The sequence below is a fragment of the Capricornis sumatraensis genome, chromosome 2 (assembly GCF_032405125.1).
Source record: "Capricornis sumatraensis isolate serow.1 chromosome 2, serow.2, whole genome shotgun sequence".
Lineage (NCBI taxonomy): Eukaryota > Metazoa > Chordata > Mammalia > Artiodactyla > Bovidae > Capricornis > Capricornis sumatraensis.
The window spans coordinates 66,893,673-66,917,161 of NC_091070.1; the positions used below are offsets into that span (position 1 = coordinate 66,893,673).

General features: G+C 50.9%; 1 protein-coding gene across 3 annotated transcripts; it reads left to right on the forward strand.

Moving 5' to 3' along the window:
- Window positions 1-204: 204 nt before the first annotated feature.
- Window positions 205-14,526, forward strand: BMF (Bcl2 modifying factor). Of its 3 annotated transcripts, none has more exons than XM_068966357.1 (3): window positions 205-496; window positions 2,010-2,170; window positions 14,425-14,526. In XM_068966357.1, the coding sequence occupies exons 1-3, from the start codon at window positions 205-207 to the stop codon at window positions 14,524-14,526; spliced, it is 555 nt and encodes a 184-aa protein (XP_068822458.1). The 3 variants fall into 3 exon arrangements, with proteins under 3 accessions (XP_068822458.1, XP_068822459.1, XP_068822460.1); XM_068966358.1 differs by having other exon boundaries at window positions 2,010-2,116; XM_068966359.1 differs by lacking the exon at window positions 2,010-2,170 and having other exon boundaries at window positions 14,425-14,498.
- The last annotated feature ends 8,963 nt before the right edge of the window (window positions 14,527-23,489 follow it).

The window sequence follows — 23,489 nt, forward strand, 5'->3', positions numbered from 1 at the left end:
GAACTGCAAGGCAGCCCACATTTGGGGGTGGGTTGTCACCCTTGGCAATGCTTTATCTGTAGGATTGACTGTCATCAGTGCCTGAGCCCACTTCTCCACATAAGAAGGGGGAGCAGGAAAGAAGGAAAGGGAGGGAAGTCCTTCCAGGTAGAGCCTGGGTGGGGGCAGCCTCCCGGATGCCTGCATTGCACCCTCACAGGGGAGATGGAGCCACCCCAGTGTGTGGAGGAGCTGGAGGATGACGTATTCCAGCCAGAGGATGGGGAGCCAGGGGCCCAGCCCAGGAGGTTGCTTTCTGCTGACCTGTTTGCCCAGAGCCAGCTGGACTGCCCCCTCAGCCGTCTGCAGCTCTTCCCTCTCACGCACTGCTGTGGCCCTGGGCTTCGACCCACCAGCCAGGAAGACAAGGCTACCCAGACTCTCAGCCCAGCTTCCCCGAGCCAGGGTGTCATGCTGCCTTGTGGGGTGACTGAGGAGCCCCAGCGACTCTTTTATGGTGAGTGCTCTTAGCCTCAGGACTCCTCCCTTAGAGATGGGGGAAAAGAGGGGACTTTCCCTCCCCAACCTGCTCTTTGCTATTTCCTTCCCCAAATTGAGCAGCAGGGGCTATTGATCCCTCAACTGTTCACCTGCTGACTCTCTGCTTATATACTGCTTCTTGTCTGTGCTCCTCAGGCCACAAGCAGGACAGATTGCCTTGCCATTCTTTTCTGCTCATTTGTCCCTTTCTGGAGGGATCCTTGGGTCCATGGTGTCTCCTTGGGTTGGAAGAAGGGTACCTGGGTCTTGGCTTTTACATATTATGGCCTGTTGAGTGGCCCAGGCTTTTGTGTCGTAATAGTGATGTACCTTCCGTAAAGTGGCTAGTGTTGCCCTGGAGAAGGCTGGGGGATCTGTGACTCGCTGTTGACACTGAAGGGGAAAACCCAGCTTGTTCTGGGAGAGAAGTTTCCTGGAGGCAGAAGGTCCCCCGCCCCGGTTGTCACTTGGGACTTTCTGTGTTTGGAAGGGGAACTGGAGAAAGAGGTTGGGCCTGCCTAGGCTCATTGCCAACAAAGGGGCTGTTTCCAAGTCTCAGTCAGATAAGACCCTTTCATTTGTGGGCTTCAGTGGTTGGTTTTAATAGCAATTTGCCCTCCTCTGGCAAAAGGGCAAGGTTAGATAGCCAGTGTTCTTCATTTAGCACAAAGCTTATGGAGGGAAGGGTGGTTCAGAGGCTATCTTGCTGGGTCCAATGGAGCGGATTGAGGAGACGCTGCAGTTATTCCCAGAAGGAGCTGCACTGTAGGACAATTCAGGCAAAGTTCTGGCAGGAATCTGAGAAGATGGATAAGGCAGGCGGGCAGGAAGGAGGGAAAGACGGGAGCAAGCGGGCGCCCCTAGCGGCAGCTCGGTGACCAGCACTTGGTCAGTGAGGAGAGCAGGTCTAGATGTCTGGCCTGGGGCTGGCTGCAGAGAGGAACTTGGCTACTCTGTGGTTCAGAGGAGTCTTCTCTCCCTGTGTTTCTGTGCCACTGCCCACAGCTTCAGGGCCTGAAACCAGCCTTTCTCTGCTACACCAAAAAGTGAGGTTACTTTCTGATTTTCTTTCTCTGTCCCTTGCTTTGCTCAACTGAGGATCTCTGGAGAGCTGCCTCCAATATTTTTCTAGAGAAGAGCTTCAGCCTGCTGCTACTGTATGAATAATGAATAATAAATTGTGGTCAAGCGTAGCTGTGTAAATAAGGACAGAAGGTTGGCAAGTTCAGCCACACTTATTACCTTTGCCATGGCACTGCCAGTGAAGGGAGGGCTGAAGGAAAGCCTGGCATCAGCTTTCATACTCTCGGTCAGCAGGCAAGTCAGGCTGTCCACATTTGGCAGAGTGCCCTGAGAAAGGCAGGCTCAGTTCCTCTCCCTTCCCATACTAGAGTCTACCCTTGACCCCGGGTCTTGACCAGGGGTGGCAGGCATGGGGAAGATGGGGCAGTGGTGGAGCTTGCTGAGATGTGGGCCCTCTGTCTTTGCAGGCAATGCTGGCTACCGGCTCCCCCTTCCTGCCAGTTTCCCTGCAGGCTTGCCCCTTGGTGAGCAACCCCCTGAAGGACAGTGGCAACATCGAGCAGAGATACAGATTGCCCGAAAACTCCAGTGCATTGCAGACCAGTTCCATCGGCTTCATATGCAGCAAGTAGGCACTGGGGCTTGGTGGGGGGAGGTGGTGTGCATCTGCTGGGGCTGTGGGGCTGGGGCCTGCCTCAGCAACTCTGTCTCTGCCAGGCCCCACGTTACCGTGATTCTCTTGAACTGGAAATCGAGAATGGGCCTGGCTGGATGAGTGCTTTTGCTCTCACCTATGAGATCCAAGTTGTTTATCTGCCTGCTTTCAGCTCAGGCCCCTGGGAAATGCTCCAATCTCTTCCGGAGAATGGCATAGCTTCTTGCAGCCTTGATTGACACACTGTATCTTATTGAGTTCATCAGTGGGAGATGGTCCCTTGCAGACCTAAGGGGAAGATTTTCATGGTGCTGAGGAAAACTGGACAGTCGGAGGTACCTGGCTGTGGTGCAGTGGGAAATGGGTAACCGAGGCCTGGACGGGTCTGAGTTGGGAAAAGTGGTGGAACCGGTTGTAACCCGACACTTTCCAGCTGGGGAGGCCGCTCCTCATTGTCTCTGTCTGGAAACCAGGGCCAGGACTCTGGAGACTGTGTACCTCAGAGTCTCTCCAGACCAGCGACCGGGTGCTCAGCGGGCAGCCTGGCACCAGCCCGCCAGGGCGGAGCATCGCGTGTCACTGGAGCTTGTGGCAGAGCCCATCAACAAAGGCGGCGGCTGGCGGGCTCGTGTGGAGGAGCCCTCTGTGCCTTGGGCTGGAGGCTGCCTGGCTCTGCAGCGGCAGTCTGGCCCAGCCCCTGGGCACTTAACTCTTCCTCCCTGGGCTGACTTTCTGGATGGCTGCCAAGGCGGGGAGAGGAGCCTGAGGCTGGATCCCTGCTAGTACAACCACCGCTGAAGCAAAGTCATGCCACGTGGAAATGAACACATTCCCTGCCTCTGAGACAGTGTCCTTGCCTAGTCGGCTGTGTGTATGTGTATGCGTGTCTATATATGACTGTATATCAGGAAATCAAGAGAATAATTAATCCACCACGATTAATTAGACCCTGAGGTTAGGTGGGGAAATTCAGGTGACCGGAGGAGAGCTATTGATAATAGGTTTGGCTTGAGGACCAAAACATGGCCAGCACCTGGCGGGAGGTGGGGTGGGGAGACAGAAATTGAGTTTAAGTTTCCTGAGATCCAGACAGAAGGGGTTATTCTCTGCCAAGGTGAGAGTCTTTGCCAAGGGGTTCTGAGGGAAACGTGGGGTTAGACCTGGTCCTGGTGGGTCCCCCAGTCCCTCAGGAAGAGAGGGTGGCCCTATGCTTAGATAATAAGGCAGCCTGGCTGTCTCCTCTGGCTCCAAGTTCCTATTCCCTCCTTTGATAGTTCTGTGGAAACTTGGCTTAGGGTTTTCCCTTCAGTCCACTCTGGTTCTTGATTTCTGCCTCTTGGCCTTCTTCCTACCCATTCACTTTACGCTGGTTGTGTAGGCCTGTGGTTGGCCTGAGCTCGCAGCTCCTAGCCCCAGTGCTGTAACTGATGGAGGACACAGTGGCTCTGGGTCTCCTGGACTCACCTGGGGGACTACCTGGAAGGCAGTTTTCTGCATTCCCATTAGACCTGATCTCTCTCAACAGCTGTTTCCCGGAATGTTCCACCATCCACTGGTGAGCCCTTCTAGGCTTGGGAGCAGGCTGGGAGGCCTCCCCTGCCCAGTCGAGCCCTGGCACAGGACTAGAACTCAGCCCAGGGGCATTTCTTCCCAACTCAGTCCCTCACAGGAGAAGCTGGCCCTGATCCCAAGGTCTGACCCTGCCCTTTGCTGTTTGGCATCACTGACCCCAGTGCAGAGCTGTCTCTTCGAGGGCCTGGTTCAGCTTGGGAGCAGGAGGGGCAGAGCCACAGAGTGGGAGGAGAACTAGAGGAGAGTCTCCCCAGCTCTGCACCTCCTCCGCTGCTGGCTCCTGACTTCCCTGTGCCCCTCACCATCTTGCCAGCTACCTTCTCCTACCGTGCAGTGGCAGGAGGCCGGCCAATGAGGCCGAGAGCTGGATTTCCCAAATTTTCCATCGCAAAGAGCCAGGCTTTTTGTCCATGGGAGTCTTACTTTTATCGCCCTCCTCCCCACTCACCCTGCTCACTTCGCCGGGAGCCCATCCTGTGGGAAGGACTGGGATCATGGCCATGGGCAGATGGAGTGCTGGCATGTGTAGGGCCTTTTAGCAGCTAGTTTTAAGAAGTGAGTCATTTTCTGAACTTGATTACAATATAAACTAATGTCTAGATATTTCATATCCACACAAACCTGTCGTCACTCTTACATTCTTATCCTTCATCTTCTTTCCCTATTCCTTCCCTTCATCTCTGCAAGCAGGACACTGAGGCACAGGGGTAGAAGTAATTTAGGGTTAAGTCTTGAGGCTTCAGATACAAAGTCTGAAGGCCTAGGTTTGAATGCCAGCTCTGCCATCTACCAGCTACTGGGAAGACACTTGATCTGGCAGAGCCTATTTCCTCTTCTGTAAATTAGACCTAATGTCACAGAATTTGATCATGAAGATTCAGTGAGAAAACACCTATCTGAGTTCCAGGCACACAGTAGGTATTCTTTGATGCTTGTTTCCTTTGTCTCTATAATCCTGATCATCCCCCACATTTGTTCTTGTCAGTTCACAGTGCATCTTCCAGCCCACCTGTCCAGCTAGTCCCTAAGCAGAGCTGCCTCCTGTGGGCTCCCTTCCACCTGCCCTGTTCAGAGAAATTGGCTTCCAAGCTATTCACTTATGGGCCTTGTCCTTGTACATTTCTCCTGGGGGAATGATGATCAGTCTCCATCACTGTGGGTTGAGTTTAGATAACCAGGAAAGACAACTCAAGACACAGTAAGAAGGTTGAAGGGGCCTGGCCATCTCCTTTCTTCTCAGGTCTGGGATGGTGTCCCAGGGCCAGACGATGGCCATGGGTCCCCGAATCCTGTAGGGAAGGTGAAGCTTCTGCCTTTTGTCCCTGGTTAGGGATCTCAGTTATTTTTTTTTTTTTTTTGGCCACAGCAGGCTTGTGGGATCTTAGTTCCCTAACCAGGGATTGAACCCATGCCCTCAGCAGTGAAAGCATTGAGTCTTAATCACTGGACTGTCAGTCATTTCCACTTATTCTTTTTCTATATGAGGGGAAGCCCCAGGAGATGTGGAGCACAGGGAAGGGTGTGATGATGGTAGTGCCTTATAGGATGGCATTATGGCAAAGTGAGTATGTCAGCATGACCCTAAAGGCAACATGCTCCAAACTCCCCCTGGTGCTGCTTATTGTGGGCTGTAAACCCTCCCAGCATGTTTCTCAAGGAGCTTGCTGGATGGAGGTCTAGCCTGGCTACCCAAGTGATCTCTCCAGGATAGCTTCTCTGAACCAATGGGCAAGGATTGGAGACAAGCTGTGCTTGCTGTCAATGCTTTGGGTCTCCAAAGCAGCAAGGGAGTTGGTGGCAGAGTGAGTGGAGATAAAAAGCCTTTCCAAACCTGGTCACACACCCCTAACTTCCTCTGGCTGGGTCAGGAGTAAAAGATTCCCCTCTTTGCTCCTTTGTGAGCTTAGCTGAGCTGCAACAGTGATCGGTGGTGGTCTGGTGACCTTAGCCTACCTTGACCTTGGCTCTGTGATGGTGCCTTGGTGTTTCTTGTCTGTCCAGCTTCTTCAGGGAACATGGCAGTACAGGATTGCTTCCTCCCTGCGCTCAGGGGCTGCTCTGGCCCAGAAGGTGAGTCCCAGTTTCTTTCCATTCCCCTTGCCGTGGTCTCCTCCAACATGAGTCAAAAAATGGAAAAAAGCTGGTGTCCTCTCCCCTTAGGAAAGTCTCCTGTCCCAGTGGCACCCTCTTGAACTTTGTGGGGTATTTCTAGGCAGTGTTAAGAAGCCAAGAATCATTAAAAAAAAAAAAAAAGTGGCTACTGGAGACCGTTGAGTGAGTAAAGCTACAGGAGAATTGAAATTCTTGTTGGAAATGGCTTTTTCACCTGGACCAGGAGTAGCTCCATTCAGAAGAGTCAGATTTGGAAATTCCCTGAATAGTAATTAGACTTTATGGAAAATGAGATCTGAGAAAAATTTCAGCCACTCAGTGGAAACCATCTTTAGTTGTAAGGTCAGAGAAAGGATCCTGGGGTTAGACACAAAGTCTGGTTCAAATCCCAGCTCTGTCCCTTATGAGTCCTGTGTTCATAGGCAAATCATGTAACTAACTTATCTGAGCCTCAGTTTCTCATACACACCTTGCAGAGTTGATGTGAAAGCCCTTTGGAAATTGTAATATGTTTAACTATTAATTCCCTGGTGGCTCAGTAGTAAAGAATCTGCCCACAATGCAGAAGACCCAGGTTCGATCCCTGGGTCGGGAAGATCCTCTGGAGAAGGGAATGGCAACCCACTCCAGTATTCTTGCCTGGAGAATCCCATGGACAGAGGAGCCTGGTGGGCTACAGTCCAGGGGGTTGCAAAGAGTCAGCCACGATTGAGCGACTAACACACAGTAACTATTAATGCCTCGACAATTTAACACTTTTGAAAATGGGTTTTAGGATTTTGTTTGGACCTGGTTTTGGAGTTCTTGGGGAGCTCTTTTGGAAGTTGTACGTGAGCTGGTGGTTTCTTGGTTTATTAACTAGTGGCTTCTCTGCCAGCAGCCTGGATCTTTTGTTCAGGGAGCCCCTCACTGCTTCCTGACCCTTTGGGATGCTGTCCTTGTTGGTGAGTGGTTTTCTGGAGTTCAGACTATGCCTAATAAAGCTGTTCAGGCTCTAGATGGGGAAGCCCGGGGCAAGAGCCCCAGAGATTCTCTCTAGGGTAAGAAGGGTCCCTAGGAGCCAGCTCCAGAGTGGGAGTTACCCCTCCGACAGTGCCTGGGGAAGAGTGAGGCTGGGGGAGGGGCTGTGGAGAGTGCTGTGCGTGAGAGCCAGTGCTGGGGCTTTGGGGGCCCTGTGTTTGCTCTGTGGCTGGCTCTGTTTATATCGCTCGCTATATTTAGCTTCTGAGTCATCAGCGTGGCTGACTAGAGCCGAGTTCCCCACACAACTCTGCACCTGACTACTCTCTCTTCCAGGAGAAGGGCCTTGTAGTTCCGGACAGGCCATTCCGTCCCCACCAAGGCAAGCCATAGGGATAGGGTTGACTTTGGGTTTCCCCCCTCCTCCCCCCCAGGGCAGGGAGGGTGATGGGAGGGAGGGATTTGGAGGAGGCATTAGAAAAGAAGGACAAAGAAAAAAGTCTGGTTTGCCTTTTGATCTGTGTCTGGCAACCAACAGGGCATGTTCCATGACCAGTACAGAAGCAGCCAGTGTGTGGGGTGAGGAGGAAAGTCTGGCCTTCGGTGCTCGACTTGACCGTCCCGTCCAGGGAGTGGCCCCAGGCGGGATGAGAACAGTCAGCTGCAAAGGCATCAGGTCGGGAGGTAGAGCCTTGGGGGTTTCTTCTCCCCCTCCTTGTAGATCCACAACGGACCTGCTCCCTCCTCACTCCCCTCTCTCCCTCACTTTTTAAAAATAATCATTTATTTTTTAATTGGAGTATAGTTGCTTTACAACGTGGTGTTAGTTTTGCTATATAACAATGTGAATCAGCCATATGTATCTCCCTCTCTTGTGACCAGAGCGCACATACCCCTCTTCCTGAGTTCCTAAGAAGCTGCTCAGTAGTTTGAAGGAGCTGCTCTCAGACTGGGGGAGACAGGGGCAGCTGGGTCAGGGCCTCAGTACTTCCTGTCTCCAGGCCACAGAGGGGCAACCCAAGGCTCTGGGGCATGGGTGGCAAGCACAGCCCTATCCCCCACCCCCAGGGACTGAAGCCGGTGGCCTCCACTTATGTTAGGGGAAGCCCTCCAATCTTGGACTGAGCTGGGCCCAGGCTGCCCTTCTGGGAGAAGCAATTGGTGTTGCCATGGTGGTGACTGATAGCTTCAACGTCTGTTAGTGCTGCTGGCTGGGCTGAGGAAGCGCTTGGCGCGAATTTTTTTCCTTTTCCGTTTTGCCACATTGCTCATTCCTTGGTGTCTCGGACAAAAGCAATTTGGGACAGTAGGCCCACAGGGCCCATGGGGCTGCCCCGGGGGTCTTAGAATTCCTTGCCCAGCCTGGCAGCCTGGAATCCTGAACCTGGCTGCCTCTGGCTGCCATGGTCCATCTCAGAGTGAAAAGTCAGGGATTCCTCCAGGACTTCATGAGCCTGCCCAGAAGATAGTGCTCCTGGGGCACTTGCTCTGAGCTGAGGGTGTCAAGGGAATTGCTCCACAAAGTCGAACCTGGACCTCACCAGGGACTGGGGAGCTGCTCCAGGTAGCCACGGCCCAATGCTTTACAGATACTTCTCTCATTTAAGCACCACAGCAACCTGGTACTTCGACACCTCATTACCCCCATTTTATTGGAAGCCAGGGCTCTGAGAAGTGGGATTACATGCCCATGTGACACTGTTGATCCATGGTCTTCCCATCACTTACCCCTGCTCCTCAGCAGGTGCAGCCCAGAAGGCGAGAATCTGATGGAGGTCCCACTCTCCACCCTGGCCCACCTTTGCCTCCTGTGAAACTGAGTTCTTGCTTTCATCCCTTTCAGACTGTAAAATAATTGAAGACAAGGCTTACAGCTTGCTTATCTTTGTGTCCTTCGTAACTCTTAGCTCAGTTGGATACCTGATAAAAGGTTGCTGAATCAAACAGAAACATCTTCCCGACCTCTTGTATGTGGAATTTTCCTGAAGTCTTCCTTAGCTCTGTATGCCTGTTGTCAACAGCAAGGCTTTGTGCTTCAGCCTCACTGTGGTCGGTTTAGAGTTGATGGGGAAAGGAAAAAAGTGCGGTAGGAAAACGACATTTTATAGAGAGTGTATTACCCTATATTTTAAAAGAAACTGAACATGGTTTCAGAGAAACATCTGAAGTTAACATTTCAGACCAGTTTTAGCTTTATTTCTGTTTGATCTTGAGTTAGCTCTGCCTCAGAAAGGTTTATTGTCTTTCTAGTCCACAGCATCCTTACTAGATAGTTAATGATCTGGAAACAATTTCTTTAAACGTACTGGAGGGGAGGGCAGTTAGGTGGTGATTCTCTTTGAACAGTAAATATCATTTTCATAATATGAATAAATACACTGTAATATTTTAGAGAAAGAACACATCTCTGGAGTCAGGGATCTGAATCACCCCCTCCCAACTAACATTAGGGGTAACTTTTCTGAGCCTTTGCTTTCCCATCTGTAAAATGGGATTGAAAATAATACCTGCCCTTCTTATTGGAGAAGGAAATGGCAACCCATTCCAGTGTTCTTGCCTGGAGAATCCCAGGGACGGGGGAGCCTGGTGGGCCGCCATCTATGGGGTCGCATAGAGTCGGACACGACTGAAGCGACTTAGCAGCAGCAGCAGCAGCAGCAGCCTTTATTATGGCCCAGATTTTTGTGAGGAGCAAAAGAGATGATAAGAAATCATTTCAGGTATGAGATTGTTATAAACTGATCTGTTTGGTCGATTTGCATTTTGTGTGTTTGGTTTTTCGAAATCAGGGCTACAGTGTAGCTTTGCTCTTTACCCAAATTCTTTGAGGGTGAACTAGCTCCTGCTGGAGCATCTGGTACACCGGTGACACACAGAGTCCCCAGAGGGTGTGAACTGGATACGAAGCAGGAGAGACAGAGGGAGATTCTTATCAGGGGAGAGCAGGGAACCCTCTTTGTGCTTAGAGCAGAGGCCATGTGGGATGAAACAGAGTTTGATATGTGTAATACAACCTTGTCAGACACTGCAGCCAGCTCTTAAAAAAAATAAAAAAGCCTTTAATAGTTGGGCCTCTCTCTAGGCAAGAGGCTGATCCTATCGCATCAAGTACATCTTCAGACCTGGCCAGACATCAGTTGTTCCTGGCTTCAGACAAGCAGGTTATCTTGGAACACTGACTTTTCTATAGTCAGGGCAGTGTGCTTGTTGAATACCTACTGTGTGCCCTACGTGTTCCCCATCATCCAGGATGAATGACTGGGTATTCAGTCACAGTGCCTTGCACACAGTGGGAATGACTCCAACACTTGTCAGCTGACTGCCTTCATCCCCCGCCCACAGAAGGAAAGTGGGGCTGAAAGGAGAACCCCTGGTCTGTCATCCTGGTTGTGCTCTCTTAACTGAAGAGAGCATTTTTATCCACCATGTGAGGACCCCTTCCTTTGGGGCATTCACCTCGATTCTTGCCTTCCGTGCCTTGGTCCTACCTTCTGGACCAAATTTGAGAGCTCTGGTGTACACTTAAATTCCCATCAGCTTCTCATCTTCTGAGCCCATCTTCTAGCCCTGAGGATACCCTGGCTATGCATTCTGGGAACCCCCATTCTTTGTAGATTCCCAAACTTGAGGGGTCCCAAGCAGCTTGGGAGAGCTGAACCTTGTGCCAGGGGTCAGCACTCACTGATCTCAGGTGATGAGTCAGGGGCCAAGCGCACTCTTTCCTGGTTCCCCTTTCCTTCTCCCTTTCTCCTGGACACCCTCTCCTGGAAGGATCCATGTGCTCTGATGTTTCAGTGTCTCCGTATACCTCATCCTGTTCAGTGAATGTTGACTGCCTTTCTTCTTACTCTTTCTCTCCCTGGCCTCCCTTCAAGTCCTTTTTCTTTCCTTTCTAGTAATGTCCTTTTTAAAAATTTAGAAAAAACATTTTATTTATCATTGTTCTTCATAATCAAGGCCTTCTGGTTCTCTTACTGTGTGGCGATTTGATGTCCTTTCAGAAAAGGGCCTTCTGGAGCTCGCCCTGTGGCCCGAGAAGGCTGGGTGGGGTATGCGTGGCATTGCTCGTGCTTGCAGAAAGGGTTGCTGGGGCAGTAGATGGTTTCCCAGGCCCTGGTCTTGCTGTGTCTTATGGCTGCCGGGGCAGCCAGCTTGACCCTGTACTAGGCAGCTTGTTCTCCAAGCCCACCCAGACCCTCCACCAGGCTGAATTTAGTTGTTGGAGCTCTGAGTTATAATCCTGAAGGTGATTGTGGGTGACAAACTCCGAATCACCAAGCTTTATGGTTGGAAATCACCTCGGTGGTTTCTAAATGCCTGTGTGGCCTGGCTGCCTTAGAAGCACCTGGGCAGGATTAACCTCCAGCTTCGCCAAGTCTTTACTCTGGAGGGAGGAGATTGAAAGAGACTAAAGAAAATACCAAATCATGAAATGTTTTCTTCTAGGCTATAGAATCATGAGTGATTTTATTTTCTCCTTTCTAATTTCTTGTATTCCAGTTTTTCTACAGTTAAGATGTATCATTTTTATGACTAAAGTAGACAATAGATGGTACTTCTGATTTCAAAAAATGTCACTCGGGAGCATTTCAGTATACAAATTCTTGGGCCCTTCCCTGAAGATTCTGCCCCAGTTGTTCTGGGCGGGACTTGAGGACTCTATTTACAATAGCTCCTCAGTGGCTTCTGTGACACAGCAGGTATGGGAACCACTAATACCATACTTCCACTTCACCTATGAGGAGAGGGAAGACTCAGGCTGGCTGGTGAGAGACCCCAGCCTCCCAGCTCCTCTGATTCCTGGCCCCGGGGAGTTACCCGCTGCCTAGAGTGCCTCCTTCCTGATTCAGGAGCCCCAAGGCCTGTCCCAGGCAGAGGCCCAGAACCTAGGTCCTTCCTAAGGCTGGTCCCTTGTGGAGCTAGGCCAGTCTGTGTCTCCCAGCAATGTCTCCACCTTCCAGTCTAATACCACTGTCTTCTGGGTCCCTAGAACCCACCATGATTGGAGTGAGGATTCTCTCTTGCCTTATTTGCAAAGACTGTGGGCCCAGAAAGTTACCCAGAGTGGCAAGTGGCCTCCATTAGGGGAATGTGGGGAGAGATTGAGGCCTACAGAGATGGGATTGGCTCAGGCCCCAAACTGTAGAGCTGTGATCTCCCTTCCTTGGCCCTTGAGCTGTTTTGAGATGATTTAGAGAACGGGAAGATGGAGGGCCTGCTCTGGTATAAAGAAAGGTGTGTGGTGGCACTTGGAGGACAGTGTAATGAGTAAGGACATTAGGGCCAGGTGGTCTGGATTTAACCCAGTCCCTGCTGCTTACTAGCTGTGTGGCCAAGTTTCCTAGCTCTTTGAATGATCTCATCTGTAAAATGGGCATGATAATATATACATGTGTCATAGGGTTGTTGAGAGGATCAAAGGAGCTTAATGTGTGTAGAGCAGTTCTTCTTATACTCTGATGTGTCTTAAAGTTACCTGGGGATCTTGTAACAAACTCAATAAAGACTTTAAAAATGGCCCATATTTTTAAAAAATGTTTAAAAAATGCATTCTGATTCATTACATCTACATTTCTTATAAGCTCCCAGCTGAGGCTGAAGCTGCTGGTCTGTGGACCACACTTTGAGAACCAAGGACATAAACCAGAACCTGACACACTCAGTTTACAGTGACTGTTTGGATTTTGGCTGTTATTGTTACTTGGCCTTTTCAAAGAGGCACCTGAGGAGCCTCTAAATTCCAGCAGACTGGCCTCCCTAGAGACCAGTCTTTTCCTGGATTTTCCTCCTATTCCACCCATGACCTTTGCACCTGTCCTGGGTAGCAGCTGGGGAGAGGAGACAGGAGGAGGGGGTGCTCTGTCCAGCTGCTGCAGGCAAGCCTGAGTCTTCAGGTTTGCAGCTGAGTCCGTTTTCACGCTGCTTTACTCTAACCAGATTTTGTTAAGCCTGGTGTGTTTCCTCTTTTTACTCGTCTTTGTTTACAAAACACAAGGAAGCCATCAGTCTCCCCAGTCGCAGTCTGCCAGGCCTCCTCTGTGGCACACCCTGACTTCCCTCCCCTTCCTAGCAGGAGCCGTGCCTCCAACTTTCTGGGTTTTCCAGTCTCCCCTTCTGCAGGGAAAAGAGCAATGCTATTGCTACAGATAGGGGGTGCGGCTGTGGGGGGACACGGATACATGACAGGGCCCTGAGGTCAGCCTCAGTTGACATCTCACCTCTCCTCTCTGTGGCCTCAGGCAGGATGACAGGGAACCCAGCAACCTGGCCAGTTGCCTGGGGACAGGTCAGGGGGTCAGGGCCTGACGTCCCTGGGAAGCTCTGGGAATCCAGGAGCTCTGGGGGCTCACTTTGCAACTCTGCCACTGACTTACTCTAGCCTCTGCTCAGCTGACTGGGAGTTGCCTGGTGGGGGCCGGGGCTGTGGTTAAAGACTGCAGGGGCTCCAGCTCCCCCTACACACGCCCACCTCACGTAAACGTGATTGCTGCCCAGGCTGCTGCAGCAGTCCAAGTCCAGCCTCTGTGCTGGCTCCTTTTTTTGCACACTAGGTTTTTATTCCCCTGTCCACTGAGAACCCTGTGGAGAGGGCCCCAGCCTCGTCCTCCTGCCCTGGCAGATAAAGAGAGAACAAAGACCGCCTCTCCCAGCACCCCTCAGTTCCCTCCGGGCCTCTGCCGATACCTGTGTGGGTGGGGCACCAGCCACAGTCCTGTGAGTCACTGACCCCTGACCTTTGCCCCAAGCTTCCCTGCCTGACAGTAGGACCTGGGATAACCTCCAGAGAGTAGTGTGCATTCTTTGTTTTTGTTTTGTTTTCAAGTATGTTCTTGCTTAACGTTTAATTGGCTCCAGTCAGTAGGAAAGCGCTCCAAGAGGGATTATTTATGGCTTACTGTCAAGAGCAGCTATAAAAAGGGCAGCGCGGAGCTGAAGATGCTGGGAAGGGAGAGAGGGCAGGCGCCCAAGTGTGTGTGTGTGTGAGTGTGTCTGTGTGTGTGTCTGTGTGTGTCTGTGTGTGTGCGTGTTTGCACTGGATGAAATCAGATTTTTGCTGCCTCAGCAGTGTGGTTTAAATGGAAGATTAACCCTTTGACCTTCACAGTGTCAAATCACTTGCAGATGGAGGCTCCCCCCCTTTCCCCCTTGTTCTCTGTGTTACTTTGGAGTTGGGGGAGAGAGGGGGGCACTTCTTCTCTTTCTTTCTGAAGAAAGTTTGTTGTTCGTGCAGCTGAGGTTTGAGGGGCTCAGGAGCCAATCTGATTAAAAGCAGCACTTGGCTAAACTCTGGAAAATCCTGCAAGCAGGGGAAAAAGTTTAATCCTCTTGTGCGCAGTGCATAAAGAGCCTGGTCTTTTCTTTTTAACGTTCACACTGCAATTGTATATGGAGAGCTCTATCTCCCCCTCATCGCCACTTTTCTCATCACTCCCCCAGATCCCCCATGCCCCCGAGTTTGCTGTCCTGATGGGATTAAGGTGCTGCCCTGGGATGTGTGGATCTGAACTTTTGCACTGGAAATAATAAGCTGTCGTCTCAGGCTGCATTTAGGAGTTGCATCGCCTTTTTTTTTTTTCTTTTAGCACCAGCAGAACCGAAATCGCATGTGGTGGCAGATCCTCCTCTTCCTACACAACGTGGCTTTGAATGGAGATGAGAACAGGAATGGGGCAGGCCCCAGGTGAGGCTGGGCTGCCCCCTTTGCACGGGCACCATGGAACGACATCGATGAGGACTGACACTGCGTCTTGTGAAGTTTTGTTTTGTGTTTTTATTTTAAAAATTTCTCTGTGTACATAAGACATACCCAAGCAGGACCTCTTTCCCTGTTCAGGGCCTCGACCAGGAGTGGGGGCCTTTGTCAAACACTGTTGAAGCAGAGGCTGGTGTGTCTCCCTGGAACCTCCTAAGGGCTCGGATGAGTAGATCCTTCTGTCATCAGTTGTTGAAGACGACCAGGTAGTGATCTCCCGTGAGTGGACTGTAGTTTTCCCACAGGAACTTAAGAGATAGAAGGCTGGATTAGACTTGTGGTTCCACCAAACCTATCAGCCTTCCACCGTGAATGGAGCCCCTATCTGACGGGTCACACTTTAACCCCCCCAGGGCCTCAGCCAGGGGCTTTCCAGCTGTGCATGGCAGCTACACTAGGTCGGTCAGCCAGCTCCATGTCTGGGCTCTCACTGGGCCCAGCCATCGCCCGCCCCAAGGGCTAAAGGGTTCTTGCCCAGCCCCTGTCATCTCCAGCAGACCTCAGGGAGGGTTGGGTTTCTCCATGGACCCTCAAAAAGTGCCGCAAAAATGAACCAAACTTCTGGGTAGGCCTCACGTCTGCCTTGGTCCCACTTAGAAGCCCAGGATTGGTCCTGAGGTGCAGAACCACTGCCCACTCTGGCTGCCCGGGACTGGCTGGGTGTCAACCACGGAGGAGCCAAATAGCCAGTCAGCGTGCTGTAGCCAGCAGCTTGTGCCTTTGTCAGGTCTTCTTTTGAAAGAGCCAGCCAACAGACTGCGTCCCGCCCCCAACAGCAGCACTCTAGGGCCGGAAGAGACAGGACCGGACTGTGGAGGTGTCGGAAACCAGGCGGCCATCCCACCCATGAGAGTAAGCCCTAGAGGAACCCAGACCCCTTGGTTTCCTTGGAAACCAGTTACCTCCTCCCTCTTATCCCCATTCCTTTCTCACACCTAGTGGGATCCAGGAAGAAGCCAGCATAGTGGCTTTGTCAGCTGAAATGTGTCTTTTAGAGTAACAGACAGTAATTAGAGTGAGGAACTATCAAAGCTGGGTGCACATTTCCCGTCTTCCTTCAGCTTCCAGCCAGGCCAGAAAGGCAAGCGCTGGAATGCAGCAGGATCGCCGCTGCCTCTGAACTCCTTTTCTCTCCCTGCTGTGGCACTAATGGAGAGAATTTAAAGCAGCCTGCCTGGCAGCTCTGAGAGCAGACATGGGGAATCTGAAAAAGATGCAGGGAATCTGTTAACTGGACACCTAGAAATTAAATTATCAATTTTCGATACGTGAGAAAAGTTAACATTGGTGCTAACGGTGAAGCAAGGCCCGAAGAAAAGACGGCTTCCCTGGGCAGAGAAGGCCCCAGGGCTACCCAAGGAAGCTGGAGGAGTCCAGAGCAGACTCTCATATCTGAACAAGTCCCCGCTCCTCTGATTGTGCAGAGAGGAGGTCTTCGTTCCCATTGAAGGACACACTGATCTGGATGTACGGTCAGGCAGGTTGTTCACTGCACAAGGGCACCGGCAGAAGAAGGTGATGGAAGCTAGAATCTAGCCCATGCTCTGCTCACTAAGTTGTATGCCCTAGTGTCGGGCTGTGTCCACTTACAGGAAGGATGCCTTTCCTAATTTGCACAAAGGTACCCTATGAGCTCACAATGGCTTGAAGAAGGACTTCAAACTGTGCATCAGCCTTGGTTTTGTTCTGCTTGGATATTCTAGAGGTATTGCCTACCTATTCTTGGTCAGAATTGTATTCTCAGGGTGTATACCATGGTTTGTCTGCTAAGAAGATAGGTTCCTTCTGGAACCCAGGGAACAGGCATGGAGACTGGTGCTGGGATAGGCTGACCATTGTGAAGTCCAGCCTTCCCTGTGGGTCTTCACACCATTTTTTTGAATTGCATGGGACATGTGTTATTTTTCCCTCTCCTGGACCAAGGCTGTGACTGGCAGAGTGCCGGTATACCTCGAGTGGCACACATAAGGAAACAGGATTATTTTTACCAGCCACTTTTACCTCCTCTTAGCAGACTTTCCATGTGAGCTGAGTGAGAGCGGAAATAAATGGCCCAGGCCTTGGTGCCTAGGCAAAGCCATCAGCCTCAGAGACCTTGCCGGGCCGAGGAGGATGTCCAGTGGCCTATCCTGAGAACTGAGCCCACAGTCTGAGAAGCTCAGTTGAACATTGCATCTGGGGCTGGGTGGAGGGTCGTCTGACTGTACTGTCTCCATATTCCATGAAGCCAGAAACTAATTCACTATCCTAAGCAAGCCAGGACCAAATGTGAAACACCCCTCCTTCCCTTCCCGCCAGAACTCAGCAGGTAGAATAGTCCCAGGAGGGAGAGGTTCCTCCTGGCTGGCTGTTTTTAATTGGTGTAGTGATCTAGACTGGCCTCTTCCCCCTCTGCCTGGTGACTTGGTCTGAACATTCCTCAAGTTCAACCTCAAGAGACCCGTCTCTCCCCTGGGCTCCCTCTCCCCAGCCCCCACCCCCAGGAGCTTGGCTGTCTCCAGTTAGGGGGTGGAGAATCAACTGGAGGGAGAGTCTGACCTGGCTCCTGACCTGTAACCGACAGAAGACTTGTGGAGCTTTTGTGGTTTGCTGAGGGTGGGGTTCGGGAGAGGGACTGGAAACTCTTCCCTGGTAGGAATTGCCCTGGAGGGAAGGGAAGCCTGATGTTCAGGGTCAAAACAACTCTTCTCATTAAGAACCCCAGAGTAGGGGCTTCTGAAAAGTGGCAGGACTAGGGAGGGAACCCCCTCAGGCCAGCTGTCTGACTCCCTCAGACAGTTCTAGGACTCAGCTGGGCCTCTCTATCTTTGGCTGCTTCAAAGCCTGGACTGGTAGAAGGCTACCCCTGGGGCCTTTTCTTGCTCAGTCCAAGGATCACCTCCCTCAAGTCCCCAGAGCAAGGGGCTTATGTGACAGGCATGTCCTGAATGCTCAGAGGGGCCCAGCTGACGTGTCTCTCTGTCCCCAGTGGCCAAGCCTCATCCAAGGATGAGTTGGACATGGCAAGGAGGGACATAGTCCAGCCAGGGCCTCCTCCACTTGGGGGCCGAGGAGCCACTGTGATTGTCCTGGTTAGCATGCAGAGAGTTCTGATGAAGTGGGGTGGGGCAAGTGAGGGATAGCAGAAGCAGGCACATCGGCTCTGTGGGGGCTTCTGCACATTGGTCCTGCAGGGTCCCTCTGTGTGTGGGTGGGGACACCTTGGTGAGAGACTACTCAGGCTGACTCCTTAACTCATTAGCCTGTGAAGCCTCCTGGGGACACTGAACAGTGGGTGTCCAAGGCTGGTGGGCACTTTGAGCCTTGAGGGAACAGCAGAGCAAGCCATAGATGCGTCAGCCGCTCAGGCTGAAGGTGCTTGGAGCTCTGCAGGCTCCTAGTCCGTGCTGCCCTTCTCTCTGCACAGCAGACCAGCACCTCTCCCTGCTCCGTGAGCATCACCCAGCAGGTCGCTCCATCCCTGGGTCCACAAGGGCTGTGGGGGAGACCTAGTGAGAATGTAGCATTTTGTCCCTCCCAGGTTAGCTGTCCTGGGTTCACTGTGCTCTGCCTCTGGGAGAGAGACAAGAGAAGAGAGGGAGGGGATGGGAACTCATTGTTTCTAAACCTGTACAGAATATTTGGCTTTGTGTTCTTCACATGCATATATGTGTATATATCTTTGCCCTCATCAATTGGTACAGTTTTTAATAAAACCATTTAAAGCAAAGCTGGTCTTTTCCAAGGTGTAATAAAAATGCAAGGGGGTCTTGTTAAGGGATTCAGTTCAGTTCAGTTCAGTTGCTCAGTCGTGTCTGACTCTTTGCGACCCCATGAATCACAACACGCCAGGCCTCCCTGTCCATCACCAACTCCCGGAGTTCACTCAGACTCACATCCATCGAGTCAGTGATGCCATCCAGCCATCTTATCCTCTGTTGTCCCCTTCTCCTGCTGCCCCCAATCCCTCCCAGCATCAGAGTCTTTTCCAATGAGTCAACCCTTCGCATGAGGTGGCCAAAGTACTGGAGTTTCAGCTTTAGCATCATTCCTTCCAAAGAAATCCCAGGGCTGATCTCCTTCAGAATGGACTGGTTGGATCTCCTTGCAGTCCAAGGGACTCTCAAGAGTCTTCTCCAACACCACAGTTCAAAAGCATCAATTCTTCAGTGCTCAGCCTTCTTCACAGTCCAACTCTCACATCCATACATGACCACAGGAAAAACCATAGCTTTGACTAGACGGACCTTAGTCGGCAAAGTAATGTCTCTGCTTTTGAATATGCTATCTAGGTTGGTCATAACTTTTCTTCCAAGGAGTAAGCGTCTTTTAATTTCATGGCTGCAATCACCATCTGCAGTGATTTTGTTAAGGGATTAGAGATTCCCAACTTGCTTCTCCCAACTTCCTTCTCGCTGCCCTCATGAGTGACACCCCACCCCCACCACCCCACCCCCGCCCAGGACCCCAGCTTTTGTCAGGACTTCTTTTCCCTCTTGGGGCTAGTGAAGAGACATTCTGATCACACAAGAAGCACAGCAGAGGCCCCATGAAGTGGAAAAACACAAACTTTGGATCCAGACCTGGATTTGGATTCGGTTCCAGCCTCCACCAGCTGAATGATCATAGGCAAGTCGAATAACCTCTCTGAGCCTTCAGTTTTTCTGTGTGTAAATTACTGGCATGCTTGCCCTGCAGGATTAAAGGGAATGTGGACAAAGGACTTGCCCTGGGGCCAGCCCTTGGCAATGGCAGCCTTAGTGACCAGAAGTGCCCTAGTGGCGCCTCCACACAACTGCTCACCCCTGTCATCCTAGGCCTGGCTTTCCTTTTATCAAGGTAGCATCTCACAAGGTAGGCTAGTTGTAGGAGTACTTCCTGGCTTGCCTTTGAGTATTAACAATGTGTTTGACTCAAAGGGGTAGTTTAAAGCGCTTGACAGAGCTCTAAAAATCCTTGGGAAAAACCACTCACAGCAGTAAGCTGTGAACCAAAGGGCCAACTCACTTGGCCTGTGCTGGGCCCCCATGACCTGGGAAGCTGTTGGCTCTCTGAGGATCAGCCTTGGACTCGGGTTCCTAGCCTGGTAGAAAGTGAGTGCTTGAAGTGATGTCAGTTGTCTTGTCTAACCTCTTCATTTTAAGGAGGAGAAAACTGAGGCCCAGAAAAGGGATGCAGTTTTCTTTTGGGACTTTTTAAACAGCTGAGTCAGTCAGAGCGGGGCTCACCCCATCCATCTTGGTTTCCATTTGGAAATTGCAGTGCTCTTGCCCAGATCTGCAGGGAAGCCAAAACTCATCTATTTTTAATGCCAAATAACTGCCTCTTCTCCTGTAAAACATGGCACTTCTAACCACTCTATATTTGGACAGCAAGGTTTATTTTTACTGGAGTGTGGTAGAAGTGGGGCCTGGTGCCATATCCGGATGTTATTCTACATTTCACGTGCGGGGTTGCAGTTGAGCCCTTAAAGCAGCTCCTCTGAGATTCGTGGGGTATTAGGTGATTGTGACAGAAGTGACGTTCTTTCAAGTCATCTATGCCTGCTTCAGGTGAGGCTGCACTCATGCCCAGCTAGAAACCTGATGGCTCACCTGTCCCAGCCAGGCCCTCCATTCTCTCTCCAATCCCTCCAGGAGTCCATTGAGAAGCTAAAGGCTCAGCTGCCCAAGCTTGAACCCAGGCCCGGCTGTTTGTCAGCAGAGCCACACTGGGCAGGTCACATAGTCTCTCTGTGCCTTGGTTTCCTCATCTGTAAAATGAGATGATAATAATCTCATAAGTTTGTTGTGAGCATTAAATGTGTGACTCTGTGTAAGGGACTTAGAATAGTGCTTGTTACATGTTCATTTAAAAATATATATTAGCTGTTAATATTATTGCTTTTATTATTATGATTTGTAGGCAGATGACCAATAAGCTCTGACCATTCTTATCTGGAAATAGCCCCTGCACCTGTCTTCTCTCTATCTCTGCTACACTGTTTCAGGGTCAGTTTTTTCCCTGGACAACTGCAAGCCCCTACCTGCTCTCTTTCCCTGCCTTGCCACACCCCCAGTGCCTTCTCTGCTGCCAGGGGACCTTTCTAAAAGACAGACTCCATTCCACCCCTCTCCACTGGAAAACTTATTCTACTCTATCCAGTCCACATTCATTTCTTAGCCTGCCCCTCCAGTCCTCCTTGTATGAGTATTCTGACCCATAGAAACTAGGATCAGAATAGAATGAGTTGCCATTCCCTTCTCCACTGTATGTGTATTCTTATATGTGTATTATACATGGTAAATTACCCCTAAATGTAGCTGATTAAAGGGTTTCCCAGGTGGGTCAAATGGTAGAGTCCAGCTGCCAATGCAGGAGATGTGGGTTCAATCCCTAGGTCGGGAAGATCCCCTGGAAGAGGAAGGGGCACCCTACTCCAGTGTTCTTGCCTGGGAAATCCCATGGACAGAGGAGCCTGGTGGGCTACAGTCCATGGGGTCACAGAGAGTCAGATACAACTGAGCGATTGAGCATGCACGCACATAAACCTCTTAAAACCACCAGTCATCTCAGTTATTTATTATCACTTCACAGTTTCTATGGGTCAGAAGTGGCAGCCCAAGGAGGCAGTATGTTGAGAGGCTAGTATAAAGGTGGAGATTTCTGGAGCACCCATTCAGTTTACACTATACAAGTTCAGTGAGACAGGGGGAACGGGGAGAGAGAGAAATGCATTCACTAAGGTAGTGCAGCAGACGGGTCTCTGGGCCTGCACTCAGGGAACATGTGGTACCTGGAGTGAGTGTAACATAGAACACAGTATGTGACAGGAGCATGCACGACCTCTTATCGCACCAGCATCTTATCCCTCAAAGATGCTTTTCTTCTGGTCCAGTCTGGCCCTACATGTCAGTGGTTTCCTCAGCTGCTCAACTGAGGCAAGAGGACCCTCTTCCAACCTGAAGGAAAGCTGGCTGTCTGGGGTTTCCTGAGCAGTGATCCTGTTGTACGTCATGGGTGTCTGACAGGATTTTCAAGGGCAATTTTCACTTCCTGTGCTTTTGGTCTTACAGGAAGCCTTAGCAGCAGTCCCTGTGGAAATTGAGACTCCACTGGACCCTGAAACCAGTCATTCTGCCCTTAATCCCCTGCTTTCCTAGAGAAGCTTTTGCCCTAAGTGGGAAGGGTCTGAATGGAATTAGAATTGGAACTGCCCTGAAGGGAGGGTAGAGAGTACGTGATGTAAGTGGTATTCAGTCTGGCTGTGGCTTTGCTACCATCCAAAGATGCCCTGGCTCCATGCTACCCTGCGGGCAGATCTCTCTCTAGCGTTTGAACTAATGCCGAGCTCTGCCTGTGAGACAACAAGGTTCACTGAACAAGTTGACGGCCCTGGCTGAGCCCTTTGCCAGGAGCCCTTCAGCATGACGCCACTGTAAGTTCATGCATAGATTTCAAAGAAACACGTGATCCCTGTCCACAACATTAGGTCCCAAAGAAAACCAGTTACTCTGAAGCAGTGCGAAGTTCACTTGGCTGGGATTAGGGAGATGGGTTTTTAAGATGACTCTGTCACTAACTAGCTGAATGACTTGGGGCAGGGAAGTGATGTCACCTCTCTGGTCCTTGGTGTCCTCATCTGGACATTAGGGTGGAACCAGACTGCCTATCTGTGACCTGCCCAGCATTTTCTTCTGCAATTTCTTTGTTGGGTTTTAAGCTCTTTTAAAAGAGATTCTGCTGGAACTATATACCAATCCTCTCCTCAGGAGAATGCACAGACTCAAGGATTTTTGTATCAGATCCCAGGCAGCTTATTTGGTCTCTTGGTTTCCAGATTTAAGGACTCTAAGGACAAAAGCAAAAGGAGGAGTAATGCAAAAACTCAGAAACCACAGCAAGCTCTTTCTTCATTCTTCCCCTGCCTTTGTTTATCCCACAGGAAGTGATCCTCTCTCCCAGACACTTCACCCTTGTGTCCACTGTGAGGGAGAGTGGCATCATCTCTGGAGGGCCTGCGTTTACTGCATTCTTGATTTCAGAGACACCCACTTCTCCATCAGTGCACAGGGGACTGAAGCTGTGACAGTGTTGTAGCTCTTTGAACTCATCCAGCTTGAAGCGGGGCAGTGAGATCTGGGCAACTTCCTATAAACTCAGGGAGGAAAGGGGCTTCTGATGAAGGTGTCTTGGAGGATCGTGCTGAAGGAGCTGGCAGGAAGCACGTGGATGCTGACGATGAAGGAGAGCATGGCCCGTGGCCATGGGAGACCCAGGAGCTGCCAAGGTGAAAGGCCTGGGAACTCTGGGCACCCTTGATAAAAGGTTCTTGCTTTACACCTGAGTGAGTTCAGGGTTCTGCCTGGTGATTCTGCCTTTGAAGTGGAGAGGGTTCAGTGCCTGGCAACAACCTCATTTCTAACACCTCATTACATTTGCCCAGAGTGCCCTTGAACGCCAGGTACAAACTTTACAGGGACTGTACATGTCCATACACACACACACACACACAATCAAGTGGGCTGAGTACTGGTTTAAACAGCGACAACAGTCTGATAGATCAGCCCAGGGTCTGGTAGATCAAACCTGCATTCAGTGAGCCTTTCGCTGGAGCACTAAGGCTGGATACTGCTCAATGTGCTGCTGCTGTTGCTGTAGACCTAACCTCAGTGATTCCCTTCTGAAATGTAGAGAAGAGCTGGTGATATTTCATCTACTGAGGAAACTGAAATTCACCTGTAAGAATGACTGTCATACCATCAGGACCGCCTCTCGCCACTGGCAGCCACCATTTACCCAGAATGAGAACCTGCGTTTCCTTGATTAGCATGTGAATGACTGTGTGTCTCTGCAGACAGACTTCTGGTGGCAGGAACTGGTCTGTCTCATTCGCCACTCTATCCCCACTATCCAGCAAAGAACCTGACACTTGCA

Coding starts and splice junctions, on each gene's coding strand:
- BMF (XM_068966357.1), top strand. CDS start 205: ATGGAGCCACCCCAGTGTGTGGAGGAGCTGGAGGATGACGTATTCCAG. Junction 497..2,009: donor GCCCCAGCGACTCTTTTATG/GTGAGTGCTCTT, acceptor CTGTCTTTGCAG/GCAATGCTGGCTACCGGCTC. Junction 2,171..14,424: donor ATCGGCTTCATATGCAGCAA/GTAGGCACTGGG, acceptor TTTTTCTTTTAG/CACCAGCAGAACCGAAATCG.